Here is a 22,851-nt window from a genome sequence, read left to right on the forward strand (position 1 = left end):
GTATTTCACTTGCGAAAACCACAATGTCAGTGGCATTTCTCCTACTGCAGAAAACAACTAATGTCCTTAACTCTCTTAACTTTAATTTGTATCAGTGATAAAATCACTATGTGATTCATATATACTGTAGCAGCATTTATTTATATATCTGTTTTTTGGGATGGTATTCCAATTATCACCTCAAGTACAGAGTTTATATAAAAATACAACGATTTGGGCAAGGCTATATCCCTTCTATGTGTGAATTATCTCAGTTAAATGGCTTATGGCAGCATATTCCACTCTCAAGCTTGTATGGTTATGTACAGTAAACAGTAGAGATACCTGTCAATGGATGAGGACTTCAGCTTGTTCCAAAGTTTTTTCACAGAAACAAGTTCAAAGGCAAGTATCTATGCATTGGAATTATTTCGGTTTCTGAACATATTTTTCAGTCAGATGGTACAACACCAAACTCTGGTCCAAGGTGGATCTTAACAGCTCTAAAGCTGACCTGCTCTTCCATCAAGATCTTCTTCTGGTGAATATTTGTAGCTCGGGGTTGAACTGTGGAGTCCTTGGTGCTCTCTGAGCCTGGTTGTTTTCTTGCAGACGTTTCATTGCCAGACTCGGCAACATCTTCAGTGCGAACAGGTAGAGGGCCTTGCTTTCTGTTTATATACTGTAGTTTGTTGTGTTTGAACACCTCCTCGCCAGCAATCAACACCCAGATATGCAAAGATTAATACTAGGATTAACACCAGATGAACAACCAAACAGTACATTATACCTTAATCAAGGAACTGTTAACTCAGTCAATCAACCAAGCAGCAAACAACAGTCCAATCAAGGAAATCAAAAGGAGATAACAACACCCCCACCAACACAAGCTGGACAAGCCACGGTATATAAGCGGAGAGCAAGGCCCTCTCCCTGTTCGCACTGAAGATGTTGCCTAGTCTGGCAAAGAAACATCTGCAAGAAAACAACAAGGCTCAGAGAGCACCAAGGACTCCACAGTTCATTACAACTCCACAACTTTGCTCTAGGAATTTCTCTTCTGAAACTTATAAATATTGGGCTATAAACTGAGTATGCTGACAGTGCCACCTCCGCATCAAAAAGCTTACTTAAGAATGAGTTGGAAATCTAGCACATATTTATTCTTAATATGATTAAATCTGGACTAAAGAATTATAAACTTCCTCATCAGGCATATGTCAATGGTATTTCGCATATCTGACCAATGATTCTGTCCTAATCTGGCATCAAAACCACTGTCTGTAATCTCATTGGTTTTCGCACACAGCAAAATAAAATAAATCGGCAATATGGTTTTCTAATTCCTGCCGTGTCATTTTAATCTAAGACCATGTGTGAGAAAGAAAAATATACCCATTCATCAAGAAAAGTCAGTCCTGTACCTTTCTTTCTAGCCAGTGAGATTACATCAGCAGCACTCTTACTCATAACCTTGGTGACATAGACGGGGCAGTTGACCCGATTAGCTATAGTGATAGCCCGGAATACAGCTTCTGCTTCAAGCTGAAAGACAAAAACAGAGGAAGTCAATGCATCATTACCTTGAAGAACTTTCAAATACAGAGTCTCTCTCTCCACTAACAAGCCCTTTTCACTACTGCCAACACTTTTATCTTCAATGTTTGACTTTCTGACATTTTAATTATCTTCTTTGTAGTTACTCTAAACTGAATAAATTAAGAATTGCCCAAGACAGTGAGGCTCAAACTATTTCTAGATTGATAGATCCCATCATTACTAATCCAGAGACACTGTGAGATTATTTTTTAGCTTATTTTTTATTCCTTTTTTATTAAGAAAAGGAGAGAAATTGTGATGGGAGGCCACCAGTTTAGAAGAGAAAACAGTTATATCTGAACCCTCCCTGTTGTAAAATTCTTTCTCTCAGGGAGGATGATCATACAATAACAACCGTATCAAGAAGCAGTGATGATATTATCATTATTATCATTATTATTATTATTTAAATTTTGCCACCGCCCATCTCCCCCCGGGGGGGACTCTGGGCGGTTTACAACAAGGATAAAAACATGCCATAAATCTAAATACAAATATAATATTGAAGATAAATATAATATAAAATCCAGATGACGACGCTAGTTGGAATATCACTCATGTGTATCTAAAAGGTCGTTTTAGGGCGCTAATCATCTCCAGGGGTGATTACTCCCCCTCCCGCCCCAAGTGAGGTGGCAGAACCAGGTTTTAGTTGGATGAGTTTAGTTTTATATGGCGAGGCACATCCATTTTGATCTGAACCTGAACTGAGCCAGTTTTATTCATTCCCAAGCAAAACACTTTGGTTTATGTATTATTTGACATACTAGGAGGAGCAGGAATTGAACCAAAAATTCTTCACAAAATGCCACAGCAGAGGAAAATCTACCTCCCCCTTATAGGACCAGGCCATGTTGTGCTGTTTGTCCACAGGGCTTTGAGAGGAGGATGCTGACTCTTGGAGGTGACCGCCTGCTCTTTATTGTTTCTTTATAAAAGCTTTATTAATTTTTTTCCATATACATAACAACTGAAAAGGATGAAACAAAAGAACCTACAAAGAAAAAGAAGAGAACTAAAAAGGTGTCAAAATACAAAACAAACTACTACAAAGTAACTTCCAACTTTCTACAACAAAGGTATACATAAATCAATATCAATCTCTTACTCCAATTTAAACTAAAACATTATTTCTATAAGACATTTCAATTCTCATTGTAACATTCCCTTCTAAAACAAATGTTCCCTCCCAGTTAAAAAACATTAAAAAAAACCCTTCAGACATAATTTTGCACCTAATATACTAAGAAACAATATCCTTCTTCACTATAATTTGCTCCTACCTGCTGGCTAAACTATCAAAAAATAGGCTAACTTTACCTTATTACTATTGTTTATTTATAAAAATATTATCCAAAAAGTAAAAACAATAATCTAAACCCTTAAAAAAATCATCCTGATAAACATATTTAAGGAATTATCAAGGTAAACCAGAATATTTAAACTAAAACAAAGTAACCTGCCAGCATCTTATTATATTTTAAAAAGTAACTTTATTAATACCCTTTTATCAAAAATAAAAGTGTTATCCAAATGGCAAGAACATCTACCTAAACCTTTAAAAGACCCTAATAAACACAAGCAATTATCCCACTTCAAAGTAAACCAAGGTATTTACATACCTCAATATTGTACACAGAACTTTCTTGTCAATCTCAAATTTTACAACCTGCCCTGAAAAGTCTAAATATTGTTTGAAAACCTTTCAGCCTTCAAAGCCTAGTTCTCTTTCTTGGTCCTGATATTGCGGCACAGCCTTTCGCATCCCTCTTTTTAGATCCAAAACTCTTCTCTGCTTTTGACCATTTAAAAGCTCTATTCACAAGGGAACACATTTTGGCTCACCCGGACCCAAGCTGCCCCGTTATTGTACAAGCTGATGCCTTCGACTCAGCAATCAGGGCAGTTTTGGTTCAAAAGGACGAAAACTATTTCCCACACCCATGTGCTTACCTCTCTCGCAAATTTACTGACCCTGAACGCAACTGGCCCATTTGGGAAAAAGAGGCTTTTGCTGTCAAAACTGCTTTAATGCATTGGAGGCACTTGTTAGAGGGATCTCAACATCCCTTTGAGGTTTGGACTGATCATAAAAACCTCCAAACCTTGCAAACTCCCAGAAAACTAAACGGTAAACAAATCCGTTGGGCTCAATTTTTTAGCCGGTTTAATTTTACACTTAATTTCCTCCCTGGCAAGCAAAACTTTCTAGCAGATGCACTTTCTCGCCTTCCACAATATAATACCGCCCAAACCGAGATTGTGGATACAGTCTTTTCTCAAAAACAGCTTGGAATGGCTTGCGTAACATGCAAACAAGCAGTAGCCGGGAAAGTGAAAGTGCTTTCAGACCTAAAAGAGGAACTGCTTCAGGTGCTCCCGAACATCCCTGGCTCCAATGTAACAAAGCCCAATTAACTGAAATTGACAACATCTGGTACTGCAACAACAAAATCTATGTGCCTGAATCTGGCAAAACAATTCGACACCGTTCCCATGATGTTAAATCTGCAGGGCATTTTGCTTTTACAAAAACCCTCCACTTGGTAAGGCGCCAATTTTGGTGGCCCTCCCTTTGCTCTGACATACATTCATATGTCACCTCATGCCACGTCTGTGCCCAAGCAAAGAGGAAGGGGGGGAAACCACAAGGGCTGCTACAGCCTGTTGCCTCCCCCAAAGCCCCATGGAAGGAAATCGCCATGGATTTTATTGTGGACTTGCCTGACAGTAAAAATAAAACAGTAATTTGGACTGTGATTGATTTATTTTCCAAGCAAGCCCATTTTATACCTTGCACCAAAATCCCCACTGCCGAACAACTGGCAAAATTGTTTGTCACGCACATCTATAGAATCCACGGATGTCCCACTCATGTAATCTCAGATAGGGGCATCCAATTTACCTCCAAATTTTGGCGTGCATTTTTAAAATTGATTGGAGTCCAGCAATCTCTCAGCTCATCTAGCCATCCGCAGACGGACGGGGTGACTGAACTAGTTCAATCTACCCTGGAGCAATTCCTGCACTGTTGCATCAGTTTTCAGCAGGATGATTGGTTTGATCTCATCCCTTTTGCTGAAGTGGCTTACAACAATGCCGTGCATCAAAGCACTGGATTTTCCCCATTTTGCATTGTTTATGGGCAGGACTTTGTTCCCATTCCTGAACTTCAGCTGCAATCTCTGCCTGATTCTACGGTTGCCAACTGGGCTACACAGATCGCCACAGACTGGCCAGTCATTCGTCAGGCTTTGGATCATGCCCAGGAGACCCATAAAAAGTTTGCTGATCGCCACAGGCACCCAAAGTGGAAAATGAAAGTCGGTGACTTAGTTTACCTTTCCACCAAATTCCTCCGGTCCCAGCAACCTTCTAAAAATTGGCCCCTGAATTTGTTGGACCCCTTCCAATCACTAAAATTATTAATCCTGTGACTGTACAATTACAACTACCTGCCACTCTTAAGCGGCTTCATCCTGTCTTTCATTGCAACTTGCTTAAACCAGCCCTGGAATGTTCTAAGTGGCACCAGCCTGCAGCAACCCCTCCACCAACCATGATCGATCGCCATCAACATTTTGAAGTTAAAGAGATCCTGGACTCTCATTTTCATCGCAAATCTTTACAATATTTAATTCAATGGAAGCACTTTCCAGATCCTGAGCGGGTTGATGCATGTCATGTTAATGCACCTCTTCTTACAAAGAAATTTCATTTAAAATACCCTTCCAAATCCTCACCTTACTAACCATGTTTCCCAAGTTCTTCCCCACTTCCTCTCTTTTACAAATGCTTTTACTTCGGATTTTTTTTTCTTAAATCTTCTTGGGGGGCGTTATGTCAGATCCCACTGATCACAGAGTTCACAGAACCCCTTATCGGAGCATCTTCCATCATTTCCTTAGCAGACTCTCTGTTGCCGGGTGGGAGGGGGTGTGAAGTTGGAGTGTGGATTGTATTATTATGGCTACACATTTATGATGGTGGACATCAAGGCCAGTTGGTGGAGATACACCAGAGACGCCATCTGGATGGGAAGGGGGGTGGCATACTTTCTTGGGAAAGGGAACCAGTCAAGGGAATGTAGTTTTAAATGTAGGTTATAGCGGGAATTCTCCATTCGCAACTTTATCTCTGTCCTATTCATTTCGCTTCATTAAACTGTTAAAGGAACTTGGTTTCCTGACTGTTGTTGTGTGAACGCTCAAATGAACTAGTGTTGACAAGTCCACACATCTAGCTGCTGGACCTCACAAGGATTTCCCAGCAAGAAAAAGCAGCATGGACACTGAACTACTATGCCATATGATAAAAAAAAAAAATGTAACCAATCAGGAAAATAGGAAGTAGTAACAAAGACTGTTCCCACAGAAAAGTGAAAGCAAATAGGTCAGAATTCCAATCTGCAGTTTCAACAAAGAAGAAAAAATCTTTTATACTCCTCAAAGCTCACTAGTTTAAAAAAACAACAATAGAAAGACAAAATTCTTTAAATCTCAGCATTGCAGATTATATATTTTAAAAAAGCCAAATCACCAAAGTAATAAATTCCAAAAATAATGAAGGTCACCAAGAGATTCCTCATTTCTTTACTATGAAAAGCCTCTCTTTGGTAACAAGCAAACAAAAAAACCCTTGGTGTTACAGAAATGGGGTTGGTAACTTTAGAGTCCATTTTCAGCTTCAGCGCAGCGTGGGAAATGTTGACAGTCCTGCCTCCCAGCTGATCACTCACCAGTGAAATGCTGTTTTGTGGTTTCTGACTGCTACCAGCCGTCCAGAGGACACAAGGGGTGATCTTTTATATGTATGTTAATGAATTATTACCATAAAGGATAAAAAGAATATTGTCATGTTCACCGTTCCAATGTTGCCGGTACATCGTAACGTTTCGCATGTCATTTGGCTGATGCGTGTTTCGTCTGGGAGGGGAGGAGGATTCCATCTCGTGGGATTGTTATACGTTAGTAGCTGGATTGGAATGTGTTTGGGTTATCTCGTGTGTTCAAGGTTCCTTTCCCAGGACATCAGCAGAAACGGTTACCAGCACCTGGGGGGCGGGGGGAGTTTGCAACGGCAGGGCGAGGGGAGGGATTACGTTTGAGCCGAGGGTTTTTAGTTTGTATTTGGCGCACTTTTGCTCATTCTCAGCTTTCTCTGTATTTGCATACTATTCTTTAATAAATCAGATATCATTAAGTTCCTGCTTGTGAGTCTGTCTATTAGAGTAGGCAATCATTACAAATATACTTATAATTTAAAGTTATGGGTGATGAAGTCACGGAGTAGTTGTATAAAGCAAAGAAAGAGAAAATCTGAATATAATTCCTAAAGGTAAGCTTACACTGACGAAAACATCTTCCTGTTATGGAGATGCTGGTGAAGGGGGGGGGGCTCTCCAGGGGGGAAAGCGCACACCCAGTACAGAGTCTCTCTGGCTGCCAGTCAAGAGGTCCAGAAAAGGACTGCCTTAGCTTTCCGGGCTTTCCGGGCAGGGCTTGCTGGTGCCTTCTCAGTTTAGCAGGATTGATACCAGGATACAGAGCAAAGAACCACGCTGAGATCAGAAGATTTAGCTCTAGTGTTTATTGTTCTACTCCACAATACAAAATCCTGCTAACCTGAAAAGGCACCAGCAAGCCCTGCCTGGAAAGCCCGGAAAGCTAAGGCAGTCCTTTTCTGGACCTCTTGACTGGCAGCCAGAGAGACTCCGTACTGGGTGTGTGCTTCCTCCCCTGGAGAGGGCCCCCTCCTCTTCACCAGCATTTCCATAACACTTTCAAAATATTTTAGCAGCGCAGACTGAATCATTTCCTCTTCCTTTAAATCTTCATACCTATTGTCATGTTCATCGTTCCAATGGTTTGCATACATCGTAACATTTCGCATGTCATGTTTCTGATCTGTGTCTATCATCTGCGGGGTGGGGAATTCCAGCCCTGCCAGGGTGTTATCTCTGTGCTGCCCTGAAGGAATGTGTGTTTGGGTTATGACATGTATTCAAGGTTACTTTCCCAGGCAGATGTGTGACGCTTGCCAACGCTGGGAGGGGGTGGTTGCGATACTGGGGTGAAGGGCGGGATCGGCTTGGAGGCGAGGGTTTTTAGTTTGTATTTGGCGCGCTTTTGCTTATTCTCAGCTTTCTTCGTATTTGCATACTATCCTTTCAATAAATCAGTTTTATTCACTAATCCCTGGTGAGACTGAGTTCGTTGGGATAAGGCAATCATTACATAAAGCTGAGAATCATCAAAAAATTTATCCCGCTAGCCCCTAGCCAGGTTACCTGTGACGGGGAGCGCTAGCGATGTCTGTACTACGAGAAGCCGAGTGGATTGAAGAGGAGCCGGACACCACGGCAGCGAGGGTGGCCCAGAGCGCCCGTGCGGAGAGGGCGGCACGCCGAGAACAGCTGGGTCTACAACCTGGCAAGCAGTTGGTAATGTCGGAAACGACGGGCACATCAGGGGCCGAATATAGAACAGGGGACGAGGACGAGGACTCCGCTGTAGGGGACGCCCAAGAGGTCCGGAAACCAGGACCTCCGTTGTCACCCACAGTGGTAGTGGTAACCAGTGCGGCCGAAGAATCGGTCACCCCCGCGCGAATGAAGGCTTTAGAGGAGAAGTTGGAGTCCTTGGCGGTGATGCTAAAGGAAAGCCGTAGAAAGTCGGGGTCGGCTGAGGGAAGACGAAAGGGCGCTAGGGATCAGAGCGCCAACCCTGAGTCACCACCCCCATCTCCACGGGGAAGAGGTCGGACTCGGTTCCGACAGTCAGCGAAAGGGAGGAGGACCCTAGACGTTACTGGAAAAGCCGAACATCTGGAGGTGGCGAGACCCCCCCCCCCTTTCCGGTGAAGTTTGATGGCGACCCTACGAAGCTGTCTTTCTTCATTACCAATGCTAATAGCTACATGGAGGACTGGGAGCAGAGCTTCCGCTCCGAGAGGGGGAAAATCAATGCCATTGCAAATAGGCTGAAGGGGAGGGCGGCGGATTGGTACGTCCAGCTGTGCCAAGCAGAGGCCCCAGAGTTAGAAGACTTCAAGGAGTTCCTGTGGGCGCTAAAACAACACTTTGAGGACCCTCTGGCACAAGAAAGGGCAAAACGGGCTCTGAAGAATCTTGCCCAAGGGTCACTTTCAGTGGCAGACTACGCGTTAGAATTCAAAGCACTGGCCAGAAAAGTTGAGGATTGGTCCCAGTCTACCCTAGTAGAGCTGTTTAAAGATGGGCTAGAAACTGAGGTCCTTCGGTGGGCTCTGGGGCGTGATGACCCAAAGACTTTGTATGGGTGGATTCAACTAGCGGGCAGTGCTGAAAATGCTCTGGAAACCTTCGCGCATCGCAAGGCGGTAAAGCAAGGCAAAACAATCAAAAGCGCCCGCGCTCCAATCTCTTCAGGACGACCCAGCCAGCGTTCGTGAGAGGAGGAGAGGGAACGTTGCTTTGCTAAGGGGCAATGTCTGCGCTGCAGGAAGGAAGGACACCGAGCGGCGGCGTGCCCAAAAAGACGAGCCGAGGATCGCCCAGCTAAACCAGCTGGGAAATCGCCATCCCTACCAAGGAAGATGAAAGCCGCCCTGGCCGAGGCGGAACCTGAAGGCATCCCCTTCTTTGGAGAAGAGAGGGGACAGGAGACCGAGGAGCCGGCGGGAAATGCCAGCCACCTGCTTTGAAGGGCGCCGTGGGGCAGGTGGAAGAAGAAGAAGATGGGCGTGACCATGTTTCGGTGAGTGGGGATTTCCCTACCCTGACCGTTAGGGTGAAGTTGGGGTCCAGCACCCAAACTATAGAACTGTGGGCCATGATTGATTCAGGGTGTTCACGGTCCTTGATGCACCCCGACGTGGTTACTGCGTTGGGTTTACCCACATTCCCTTTAAAGCGGCCGATGATCTTTACCCAGTTGGACGGGACCATGGCAGGGGGGAAAACCAGTTACCCACTCTACCAGGATGGTTGCATTGCAAATGGGCAGCCATTGGGAAAAATTACCGTTTATTGTGGCACCGGTAGGGGGACCTTTGGTCATCTTAGGGATGCCCTGGTTTGTACAGCAAAATCCCTCCATAAAATGGGTGCATCGAACGGTGACGTTCGCAGATGGATTTTATAAAGCCCCTGCTAAGGACCAACTAGACGACAGCGAGGTGGGACGGGCAGCAACCACTTCTCTGCAAGTCCTCAAGCCGCTGGAAGGGCTGCCGGAGCAATACCAGGACTTTGCAGATGTGTTTGGTGAAAAAGAGGCGGACCGGCTGCCGCCTCATCGCAAAACTGACTGTGCCATAGAATTTGTTCCTAATGTGAAATTGCCTAGTCCTAAAATTTATTCTATGACCCAGAAGGAGCTGGCAACACTACGAGTTCATTGACAAAAATCTAGCTAGGGGTTTCATTGAACCAGCCAGCTCTCCAGTAAGCGCACCTGTACTGTTTCGACCAAAGAAGGATGGCACTTTGAGACGGAATTGTATGCTAAACTGTCTAAATGTGCATTTCATAAATCGCAAATTGATTATCTGGGCTATAGGATTTCAGATAAGGGAATTGAAATGGATCCTGCTAAAATTGAAGCCATTTTGGCATGGGAGCCGCCATGCACGCGTAGGCAGCTACAAAGTCTCCTTGGATTCGCGAATTTCTATCGGCCCTTCATCCAGGGGTTCACGGAAATAGCGCTACCCCTCACTGAGTTGCTCAAAACAAAAGGTTTGGGACATACACGGAGGGTGAAAAATCCGGGAGCGCTGCTAAAATGGACACCCGCATGCCAGAGGGCTTTTGAGACCCTTAAACAACTGTTTACGTCCGAACCTATTCTGCAGCATCCTGATTCTGACAAACCATTTGTAGTACAGGTGGACGCTTCTGATTTCTCTATTGGAGCTCTGTTATTGCAAAAGGACAACCTCGGACAGTTAAAGCCATGTGCCTACCTCTCCCGTAAATTTTCAGAGACAGAAAGGAGATGGCACATTTGGGAGAAAGAGGCTTTTGCTGTTAAAGCTGCTTTGGAAAGCTGCCGTCACTTATTGGAGGGGGCTACCCACCCTTTCGAGGTTTGGACTGATCATAAAAACCTGGAGGCACTGACTGCATCTCGTAAACTGAGCCCAAAACAAATTAGGTGGGCTCAATTCTTTAGTCATTTTGACTTTAAACTGAAATTTATACCTGGGAAAACCAAATTCCTGGCTGATGCACTGTCACGCCAGCCTCAGGATGCCAGTACTGTGCCAGATGTAGTGGGAACTCTCTGGACAGAGCCCCAAATGAGTCTGGCAGCTGTGACTCGCAGCCAAACTCGAGCGCAGCGAACAGACGCTTCAGTTTCACCTCACTTGCCTGTTCCCTCAGACTTGCAACAACAGTTTCTTTCCTAACTGAAAACTGACACTTGGTTGCAAGCAAACCTCAACGAGGTCACTTTTAAACAGGCTTTTGCATGGAAGCATGATCGTCTCTATGTGCCTGAGGCTTTACGCAAATCCATTCTGTCACGATCCCATGATGACAGATTGGCTGGACATTTTGGGTTTGGGAAGACCCTTCATCTGGTTAGGCGCCAGTTCTGGTGGCCAACGCTCAGGCACGACATTAAAGAATACGTCAGTTCCTGCCCAGTATGTGCTGCTTCTAAACGAAAAGTGTGAAAGCTCCAGGGCTTGTTACAACCTGTGGCTAATCCTTCCTGCCCCTGGGAGGAGATCTCTATGGACTTCATTGTTGATTTACCTCCTAGCCAGAGGAAAACTGTCATTTGGGTGGTAAAAGATTTTTTCTCTAAACAAGCCCATTTCATCCCATGTACCTCCATCCCATCTGCGCAGCAGCTGGCCCGCCTCTTCATTGTACACGTGTACAAAATTCACAGATGCCCCGCCCGCTTGGTGACGGACAGGGGCACACAATTCACGTCCATGTTTTGGCGGGAATTTATGAAATTACTGGGTACTAACCAGGCATTGTCAACTGCGTCGCACCCGGAGACTGATGGAAATATGGAGGCGGTCAATTCTACACTTGAACAATATTTGCGTGCTTTTGTCAATTATCAGCAAGATGATTGGGTTGACCTCCTACCATTTGCTGAAGTTGCCTACAACAATGCCGTTCATCAAAGCACTGGCCAGGTGCCTTTCCATACCGTTTTTGGCTGTGACTTTGTCCTGATCCCAGAACTGCCTCAGCCAGCATCCCCCCCCCCCTCTTCACCTGCTGATTGGGCTGCACGCCTGGCAGCTGCCTGGCCGAAAATACAACAGGCACTTACTGATGCCCAAGCCACCTATAAACGGCATGCAGATTCCAAACAGTCCTCCTCACCATCTTTTCGAGTGGTTGATAAGGTATATCTTTCCACCAAATTCATCAAGTCTACACAACCTTCAAAAAAGTTGGCACCTAAATTTATTGGTCCTTTTTCTATTGTTGCTCAAATTAATCCTGTTACTTTTAAATTAGATTTGCCTGCAAATCTTAAACGCTTGCACCCTGTGTTTCATTGCAGCCTCCTTAAGTCTTTCAACGAATCAGCCCGCTGGCATCCACAACCTCCCCCTCCTGCACCTATCATGATTGATGGTCAGCAACACTTTGAAGTCAGAGAAATCCTGGATTCCCGACGATGTCGTTCTGTCTTACAATACCTGGTTCGCTGGAAGCATTTCCCCCATCCTGAGTGGGTTGCTGCCCACGATGTTTACTCCCCTATTCTGGTTGCCCATTTCCACGCTGCTTATCCCGATAAACCTGCTCCTTGATTTTGTTTCGTTTCTTTAAGGGGGGCGATATGTCATGTTCATCATTCCAATGGTTTGCATACATCGTAACGTTTCGCATGTCATGTTTCTGATCCGTGTCTATCATCTGCGGGGTGGGGAATTCCAGCCCTGCCAGGGTGTTATCTCTGTGCTGCCCTGAAGGAATGTTTGGGTTATGACATGTATTCAAGGTTACTTTCCCAGGCAGATGTGTGATGCTTGCCAACGCTGGGAGGGGGTGGTTGCGATGCTGGGGTGAGGGGCGGGATCGGCTTGGAGGCGAGGGTTTTTAGTTTGTATTTGGCGCGCTTTTGCTTATTCTCAGCTTTCTTCGTATTTGCATACTATCCTTTCAATAAATCAGTTTTATTCACTAATCCCTGGTGAGACTGAGTTCGTTGGGATAAGGCAATCATTACACCTATGCTGGTGGACACAGAGTGCCTTATCCACATCTCAGTGAACTTGCATTCTTCGATCAATTTTAGGGTCAGCATCCATAATTTTTTGCTTTACAACTTCTATAGTGAAAAAGATATCTTCAAATCCCTTGAGAGTGAACTCCTTCACTTGCTCATTACTATTTTCCTCTGATGGAATCTTTGTTTTCTCCACTTTTCACACACGAAGATTAGCAGTGTTTAAAACCACAAGTACACATGTGCTAGCCTGAATTGCACATGCGCTAGCCTTGCATTAACCAGATGTTGGGTCTCATTAAATGTGACCTGGTGTCAGTTTACAATTTGCACTAAATTGAACATCACATTATTTGAACTTGCACTAATTGCAACCTACCTGTATAGGATGTGTTATTGAAATACACATTTATAAAGCTATCTTTTCTTCACAGAAATTCATGGGAAGACTTGCAAATGATTCGTTACAAAATTACACCTTTTAACACCAAATATAAACTTCATTTTACGTCTCAGGCTATTGTGGAAGAAACCATTTGGACCCAGAGCTGCTGAACGTTTGGAACCAAATGCAAGAACCCTTACCTCCTCGGGTCGGCTCAAAGCGTGTCCCTCTGGTCCTGTTATTCCCATCGCCAGCACCCGCTTTTGCTCCTGAAACAGAAGAGGCCACAGTCATTCCTGAGGGGGGCCCAAACCCCTGAGAGAAGGGCTCCACTTAGCTCCCCAAATCACAGTAAGCAGACCTGCTGCCAGGTGGTGGCTTCCTGGGAAAATTAGGACACGTTGCTTTCATTTATTTATTACTCATTTTAAACATTTACATGCTGTCCTCCATACCAAGAAGGCCAGATAGTACTTTCTGCCAATTTCTGCTTCCTTGGCCAGCAGATGAAGAACTGGACTAGCAACAGCTTGGACTGTCAGTTCATTTCCAATACTTCTGCAGACTCTCCTACCTGTTGTAACAGGCAAACATTAGCCCTTCCAAGCTGTATGGCAGCTTCAAAGAAATTTGTTTTATAACATGTACATTAGTTCAGGGGCTTGACCAGACTGAGGAGACCCAAGTCATCTGCAACCACAGAAATGCACTGGGAGACTTTGGGCCAGTCATTCCCGCCCAGCACAACCTACCTCTGTCTTGAGCTCTTGGAATAGAACCCAATAAATAAATAAACAAATAAACAAATTCCACTTTGGGATGTACACTGGCCTAGTCCTGAATCAAATCAACCACTTCAAGAGATTCCAGGTTTTGCAAGAAAACCTGAGAGGAATCTCTGAACCTCTGAAGTCACCCAAATTAATTCTGAATCTCCCTGGAGCTTTGGAGCCTGCAGAAAAGGACACAGTCTGGCTTCAAAATGTGCTATTCTGCTTTTGCACAGTAGGAGAATCTCCACTGTAAACAGGAAAAAGGGAGAGAGAAGGTAACTACTGACAAATTTCCCTTTGACGAGAAGGGCATTCAAATCACAGTGCTTTGCAGAGGTTCCCCCTCAACTAAATATAATTAATACAATCAACCTAACCAATACAAATTCAAATAATGCAGACAAGCAAATAAACACCTCTCTCCTGCATAAAGTGAGCAGTGTCATTTGGAACCAGCCCTGGAGGAAGGAAGGGAACACCACAACACAATGCCACCCATTCCCAACCCCCAGAGCTGATCCTGTAACATGGCATGATCAATGGTATCAAGAGTTGCCAAGGGGTCAAGAAGAGAAAGGAGGGATGCACCACCCCCATCTTGCTCCTTGCCAGAGGTCATCCACAAGCACAATCAATGCTGGTTTGGTCCCGTACCTAGATCTGAATCCTGACTGAAAGGGGTCCAGATAACCTGCTTCTCCCAGGATGCTCCAGAGCTGTTGTGCAACCATCTTCTCTATAACCTTCCCTAAAAAGGAAAGGTTGGAACTGGACAAAATTTGCCCAGTACAGATGGGTCTAGCAATGGTTTCTAGAGGAGGCAAACCATCACCTCTTTAAGAGATGGTGGGACAACCCCCTCTCTAAAGGAAGAATTCACTACCACCATAACCCAACTATGTTACCTCCTGGGCAGCCTTAGCCAACCAGGCAGGATATGCATATAATATACAGGTAGCCAAACTCACAGACATGAGAACCTTATTCGCTTCATCAGGACCAACAGCATCAAACTCCTTCCAGATAACTGAGCATGACTGAGCCCCAGCCACCTCCACAGGGCCTGCTCCAAGACTGCTAAGGCTAAGGTGACTTTAAATAAGATCCCTAAGAAGACAGATTTCTGAGAAGAGGCATGGAACTGGGCCAGGATACCTGAGTTGAAAACTGAAGCTGGTTTGAAAGAAAAACTGAAAGGAACATAGATTTTGAGCTAGACGCCAATTACTTGAGGAATCATCTGCTACAATTATCATCTGCTGATATGAGGCCTCCCGGTTCTCACGTCAGGGAGGGGCTGCGAGAACAGAAGTTTTTGTTTTTTAATGCAAATATGCTGGACTGCAACAACCATGTCTTCTGATTCTGATTGTGGAGAATCACAGGGAATTTCTTGAACTACTGTAATAGTTCTACATGGGGCTGCCCTTGAAGAAAACTCAAAAGCTACAGCTAATGCAAAATATATCCATCTGCCTGCTGACATGTGAGAGCCATTATTGCAGAGTAACACTTTGTGTGAAACATATTGGTTGCCAATTTGCTTCTAGACACAATTCATGATAGTGGTTTTCACGTGGAAAGCCCTTTATGGGTCCCTGCTGCATTTGAGACTGCTTATTCTGAGTAGAATTTGCTCATCCAGGATAAACTGTCTGAGAGGGCATGATACTCCCTTCCCCCTAAGATGTTGAGGAGAATGTGGGCTTAAAGGCCATGGCCCACTCAGTCTGAACATCTTGTCCAATCAGGTCAGGATGGCTTCCTCCCGCCTGACATTTAGGAAGACCATCAAAACAAACCTTTTGGGAGCTTATGTGAGGGAAGCCACCCATGAGATGTTTTGTACAATTGGTTTTACCAGTAGTAGCAATATATTAGTATTAGTATTATACGCTATGATGTTATGATTTCCTGTTTTCGTGTATTGCTTTATTGCTCTTCAAAAGTTTTAATAGTTTTATGACTTTCCTGTGTCTGGGACAGAGAAAGTATTCAAATAATTTAAATATATAAATTCATATAGTTCAGTTCTCCTCATTCAGTATCATCCCTCTCACTCCCCACTATGGTGATGATGAAGGAAGTTGCCACTTTCGTCTGTTTTCTTATCTTTCTTGTCCAATGTCAGGCTTCTCTTGGCTAGTACTGGGAACTGGAACTACCAAACTATTTATAATAGAATCAACATTCACTCCTTCAACCTCCTTCTCCCACCTGCACAGTGTAACAAGTTGGAGAGTATGATTGCCACCTGTGCCATGTTATAAACTAGCATGGTTTCAGGTTGTTCAATTTTGATCTTGCTAGATTTAGTTCTCACATCCAGCTGAATCCATCCCAATGATTTCCATCCATTTTTCCACCAATCTTTTTCATTCTGTTAACTTTACATCAGTGCTTTCATAGTCTCTCCCTCCATGCTGCATATCACCATTACATTCTTATTCTCTCTTCTGATATTCTCATTCAATTAATTCCCCTTTTTCTTCTCTTCCACCTCAATATTCTTCTTCATCCATTTCACACGTGATTTCGTCACCCAGTCCTTCTGAATGTATCCGTTCTCCCTCCACCCTCTGTTTCACTAAATCCAACACAATCAATTATTCAGCTGATTTATTTTCCTTACTCTGGCCTCCATCACAACCTGATCCTTCCTCAACCTACCTCTTATCTTTATGTATCTTGGTAAAGTGTTTCCAAAGGGTAAGAAAACAGACAAAGAAATGTTAAGATATGCCAATGCTGATATAAAGGTAGTCAGTACTGTAGTATGTGGGCTGTTGCAAGGAAAGAAGTAAAAATGGCTGGGTATGTCAGGAGAAACATAAAAATAAGTTGACTGCAGCGGGAATAAGGTCCTTAAGTGTGTATGGTAAAAGACGACAATGCAGGATCAATAATGAATGGATGCTGAATAAATTTGGATTTATTTATTTTTTCATTCATTCATTCATTCATTCAATCTATAGGATTGAATATAAGATGTGAATATAACGGAATATAAATGGAATGTGAATATAAAAGTGAGTGACAAGACTGAAATAATTCAAACCCACTCTGGCCTGACTGTGTTAGGTGTCAGTTGAAGACAAGAAGAGCTGTAATAGGCTTTAAGGTTTCTGTGGCAACTCCCTAGCTGCATTAAAAGTCCATTCCAAGACTCCTAGCAATTTCTGTTTCCTAAATTTTCCTACTTTGAAGGGCTGACATCAGTCTTGAAGGCCGTCAAAGCTCCTCTGTAATTCAATTCATACCTAACGAGTTAAGGCAGAGTTCCCTGGACTCAAGTATCTTTTCTGTAAGGACTTGGCTTTCTCGGTCCCCTGCTCTCAAACTGACACTTCATCATGGTCCCAGATTGCTTGTAATATGTGCCTTAATTGTTATTTAGCTCTTAAAGACTAAAATAGATTTTATGTATTGACTGAGTTAAAGACTTACATGGCCGCCTATTTTAAGAAACACAACTCTGGGTGGCTCACAACCGCATATCTAAGAAAGCCCCACTGCTTGCTTTTTTCCATAACATCCTTTCAAAAGTGGTAACTAATGCATGCCCTGGACTGTTCCTACCCCCACCACCTGCTCTGCGTGTGCAACTTTATGCTGGTGGCTTCTATGCACGGCAGGCCCTGCCGCCTCAGGAGCTTTCATAAAGAGAAATACATTAACCTGGGGGAAAAACTCTGAATACAGCTCTGTTCCTCTTTCAATAGTCAATCAGAAGAAACGTAGAAAATACAAGCCTTCTGCTGTATTTTCATCAGTACTCATTTCAACATCACTGTAAAGAGAAAAAGAGAACAAGCGAGACAGCAAGCAAGTTAAGAAAGGAAGAGGAAGAGAAAACGGGAGATTTTCCTCACCTGAGCTATCAGATCCCCATTTTCCGCGTGCACCATGATAACAGCTCCAAGACTTTTCAGAAATGTAAATACTTCATAGAGCTACATATTCAGAGAGAGAAGAAAAATGAGAAGAATGGCGGTCTGCTGATGATTTTACACGCTTACTATTCCCTCAATCTGAGATAACACATAATCCAAGAAGGGCAAACTTAATCTCATCTATTCGTTATCTGCTCACTGGCAAAAAGGATCAAATCCCTCCTGGGAGTAGGGAGCTTTTCTAACCTCCCTTCCTGTCTCCCCTCCCGGGTCAGAGGCGCTATCATCTCGAGGCAGCAGAAGCTTCAACTGAAAAAGGGTTTGGAACTAATCAGCTGTTGTTCCATCGTTAAGTCATGTCCAAACTAATCAGTACCAACACTAACAAACCCTTTAGAGCAGCCTTTCTCGGCTTTTGACCCCGGAGGAACCCTTGAAATATTTTTCAAGCCTTGGCGAACCCCTGCACTTTCAGGCTCAAATATAGGCTGCAAGCTAGAAAATTATTATATTTGTAAGCCTGTGCATATGCATTAACTGTGTTCTTAAACTAAAAATAATGAATCTTATCTCTTTAGCGTGAAGTTGCCTGAATTTGAAATAATTTTTAAAATAAATCGCAATCTCCAGGAAAACCCTAGTGACCTCTCGCGGAACCCAAGGGATCCACGGAACCATGGTCGAGAAACCCTGCTTTAGAGAGACATTTTTCTTGGGATCCAGCGTGGAAGGAAAGAGTCAATTCCCCTTCTATATCCTTGATCCTGCATGTTACTAACCCATTCCTGCTCCTTCTCCTGCAGCAGCAGAACTCCAATGAGCGGTGGAGTGACACCTTTAAAGACACAAGTAGGGTGGCCCTGATTTGGCCCTTTACTATTCGAGCTAGAAGAGCTGTGAATCTCTCTGGGCTCAGAAACGCACTGACCACCAGACTGCCTTTCCAGGTCTGGAAATTGTCAGCAGAGCAAAACAAGGACTAATTAATTACACCAGCTCAAAGTTTGTTTCCAAGCCCTGTTCAAAGTTCCAGTTCTGATTTATAAAATTTTTCATAGTTAAGATGTCAGCATCCAATAAAACTGGAATTAAAAAATGAGATCCCAGTTTGGTGTCGTGGTTAAGGTAAAAGGTTAGGTAAAGGTTTCCCTTGACATTAAGTCCAGTCGTGTCCGACTCTAGGGGGTGGTGCTCATCTCCGTTTCAAAGCCGAAGAGCCGGCGTTTGTCTGTAGACACTTCCGTGGTCATGTGGCCGGCATGACTACACGGAACACCGTTACCTTCGTGAGTTCTAGTCCCGCCTAAGGCACAAAGCCAGTGGGGTGACCTTGAGCCAGTCATGCTCTCTCAGCCCTAGGAAGCAGGCAATGGCCAACCACTTCTGAAAAACCTTGCCAAGGAAACTGCAGGGACTTGTCCAGGCAATCACCAGGAGTCAACACTGACTTGAAGGCACAAAATAATAATAATCAGAAAGCAGCCACTCCTAAAGTAATTATCATGTGTAGAACATTACTTTATTTAAATACTATCACAGACATTTTATTTTTTATGTTATTACCATGGATGTTGTACTTGTTTTAGTTGTCTGAAACTGCCAGGAGGATACAAATGGAATAAATAAGTAAAAACATTATAAATATCTGGATGAACTCATAAAGCTTGTCCAGATTTTTCTTGGGATCTCAAAGCAGAATGTACAAGACAGTGCTGGTTATCACCTTTAAAGCCCAACATGGCATGGGGCCAGGTTATCTGTGGGTCTGCCTCTCCCTGAGGATCTGCCCATCCCACTAGAGCAGATAGGGTGAGCACACTTCAGGTCCCTTCCTTTAAGTATCTCATGGGTCCTCAGAAGTTCCTGATTTAATTTGCAAAATAATAAGTAATGGCTCAGATCTTCCACCTGTGAGTTATTGCAAATGCACAATTAGTGGGTAGTTGCTAATCCTTCCATCCAAATAGGGTGTTGGCATTGTTTGAAAATGAAGTTCTGTAAAAGCTTGTTTCAGAGAATGGGAGGTACGATACCATAAATAATATGACATTCCTTGTCCATCTTTAAAAGATTGATACCACTTGGCCAACTTACGCTTATATACTTGCTCTCTATCTTGTCTAAAATCTTTAAAAAATAGTCCCTCAACAGTGTATGATAATTTATGTCATTCAATAGTTCCTAACCCTAAGTATTAGGCATGAGGACTAGTCGCCTATAACATAAGATTATTGCTTTCTTTACCCTTATATTGATTGACAGAAGGCCCACTTCCAATATCAACATTGCTGCTGGTATACATGGAAGTTAGGCTAAAATTGATTTTACAAATTTATTCTGGATCACTTCTAATTCTTGTAGTTTACTGAAACCCCGTATTAGGGCCTCATATATCAACTGTGAGATTGTTTTCCCCTGGAAGATCTTAAGCACAGGCTGTACTAACCATCCTCCTTTTGAGTAGAAGGAGCAATGGCTCTTACTGATCTCATGGCTGTTGCTCTTGTTGATGCTCTATGTGTTTTCCATGATAGTGTTTCTGTAAACTAGATATCCAAATACTTAAATGTCCTCACTTATTCTCTCCCGTTACCATCTAGTGTCCATCTATGTCTCTTTGGTCTTTTAGCAAATACTACCACCTTGGTTCTGGAATAATTTATCTATAAGCATTCTTTCCTAGGGTATTTGCCAAATTCTGTCAGGATTCTTCTCATTCCATGTTTCGATATGGGTACTTTGTCATCTGCATTTAGTAACATAGGGACCTTTCTATTTGATGGGGCATAAAAGGAAGGACTATTAACATCTTCTACAATGTTGTTTATATAAAAATTAAGAAGGAAGGGAGCCAGTATACAGCCCTGGTGGACACCTTTTGTGGTTTTAATCTGCTTTGTTAGGGAGCCACTCTGGTTTATCCATACTTGCGTGTAAGTATCTTCATATCACTTATATACTAAGTAAAGTAATCTTCTATCTATATCAGTAGCTAAAAATTTCTCCCATAATTTTCCTCTGTTTATTGTATCAAAGGCAGATGATACTGTTTTTCCAACATACGGGAATTCGCCTAGTGGCATTGAAATACCACCATATACACCAGAGGATAATAATCTTAACAATATGAGATTTTAATTAAACTTTGCCTTGGCCCCACCCACTTTGGACATCACCTGAGGGTCTAGCAATTTGGGAAGAGTTTTCTTGTCCAGCTGAAAACCAATCATTCCAAAAATGACAGTCCAAGCATTTGATACTGTATTCTCAGTAAAAATTGCCCTAATCCTGGAACCTGATCATAAAGAGAGCAGAATTGTAATTCAAAATAAAATGAGGGCCCAGCAAAACCCACCACCTAGAAGAAAAGAGACAAATAGCATCAGCTGAATAAAAAATAGAACATGGTTGGCAAGTTCCCCCCACTCCATCCTAGTTAAAAAACAAGCAGATTATCAGATTAGAAAAAAAAATACATACCTGACAATCAGTCATTTGGTAGAGATCTTTGTAGACCATGTAGACTTGGAAAGAATTAATACCTATTTACACAAAAATGAATTAATTCACAAAAAATGAACTATCTGATATCATAAACAAAGATTTCAACCAATGATACATGGAGAGATTGTTTTATTTTAGGATTAATAAACTAACAATTTACTTCCTACACACCAGGGATAGGCTATTTATTTTTAGGCAGCACATGTCCAAATGCCAAAGCGTGTAGTGAGAACACTCACAAAACGGGTATCTAGAGAGACTTACCTAGTGAGCATGGCCATCACAAAGCCAATACCCCCACCTGGCGTATTCACTAAAAGGCAACCAATCCATCATCCCGCTAGGCCTGTTTTCCTCCTATCCTCAGCTGTGGGAACTCACTGGTGACTTTGGGCTAATTGCTCTCTATCACCCCACGAAATAGGAAAGTGTAGTAGGAAAGGCACAGGATGAATGACTGGATGTGTAAATGAACAAATCTTTATTATAGCCATCAACCAGAAAAAGAAAAGGAAAAAAAAATTAATACCATGTAGTGTTAACACAGTGAAACACAATGAAACAAAAAATACAACGAAAACAATTGTTACATCTCTATACATTTTCAAACAACGTGAGCAATCATCTTCTAGCAGATCTGTGTGCTATGTAACAACACTTGCAATATTTAAAGAATGCATCATTTCATTCTGACAATAATTTATATAAAAAATATCTCTGGCTTTTGATCGTTTTGTTTACGCATAAACACTGAAATAAATTATTTGAATGATAGGCAAGCATGTTGTATTTTACATCCACATTCAGACTACTCAGCTCCTCCCAACATCTGTCCCTGGGGATCTTGCAAGGGCTACATCGCCCAGCCTCCAAGGCCTAGCAGCAGCACCTGCACCCCCTCAGCCCAGGCAGCGCATCAAGAGCGCCAGTCGTGGAGTTGTTCTTGGAGACCAGCTGAAACTGAATTCCCAGAGATGTAGCTCAATCCTTTCCCAGGATTTGGAAACCGAAGGGAGAACTGCAGCTGAAATTCCCCTAGGTGCTTAGAAGAGCTAATTCCACTGAATCCCACTGGAAACAGGCAAAACCACCAAAGGCTTGGTTCATGCATATCTATGATTTTTGAAAAGCCTTGCAGCACCTCAAAATGATTAGATGTACATAGCAAGAGGTCAAGTAGAACCTCCAGAGCAAAGGTTTTGCTAAAAGCCATTGCAACAATACATAGGGTGCTTAACAATGTACCCAGAGAGAAGAGAATCACCAATAAGATGCACAGACTTGTTGTTGTGTGATTCCCAGAAGCAAGATGAAGCTGTTACTGGGGAGGGGTTTGTGTGTGCTAATCATTCAGTTACTGATTGGCAACAGTTGCTTGTTCAAAATAAGCCATATAGGAAGGAATACAGAGGACACAATGCAACCAACTTGATAGAAGTGTTGCTGGCCTACTTGCAAACGTTTGTCTTCTGAGACAAAGCCCCCCGTGATCACAGAAATAAAGCAACTTCAAAGCACTCTTCAGT

The 22,851-nt window shown here is 43.1% G+C and overlaps 1 protein-coding gene across 2 annotated transcripts in view; it reads right to left on the reverse strand.

The window, feature by feature from the left end:
- CRMP1 (collapsin response mediator protein 1) overlaps nucleotides 1-22,851 on the reverse strand; it is an 88,618-nt gene that overhangs the window by 34,418 nt on the left and 31,349 nt on the right. For both annotated transcript variants that reach the window (XM_063309863.1, XM_063309862.1), the window contains exons 5-8: nucleotides 21,302-21,363; nucleotides 17,801-17,881; nucleotides 13,356-13,424; nucleotides 1,404-1,524 (exon numbers count right to left, since the gene is read on the reverse strand). In XM_063309863.1, the coding sequence (XP_063165933.1) occupies nucleotides 1,404-1,524; nucleotides 13,356-13,424; nucleotides 17,801-17,881; nucleotides 21,302-21,363 (333 nt within the window). The remainder of the gene's footprint in view (nucleotides 1-1,403; nucleotides 1,525-13,355; nucleotides 13,425-17,800; nucleotides 17,882-21,301; nucleotides 21,364-22,851) is intronic.

This window comes from Candoia aspera, chromosome 8 (genome assembly GCF_035149785.1).
Source record: "Candoia aspera isolate rCanAsp1 chromosome 8, rCanAsp1.hap2, whole genome shotgun sequence".
NCBI classification, from domain to species: Eukaryota; Metazoa; Chordata; class Lepidosauria; order Squamata; family Boidae; genus Candoia; species Candoia aspera.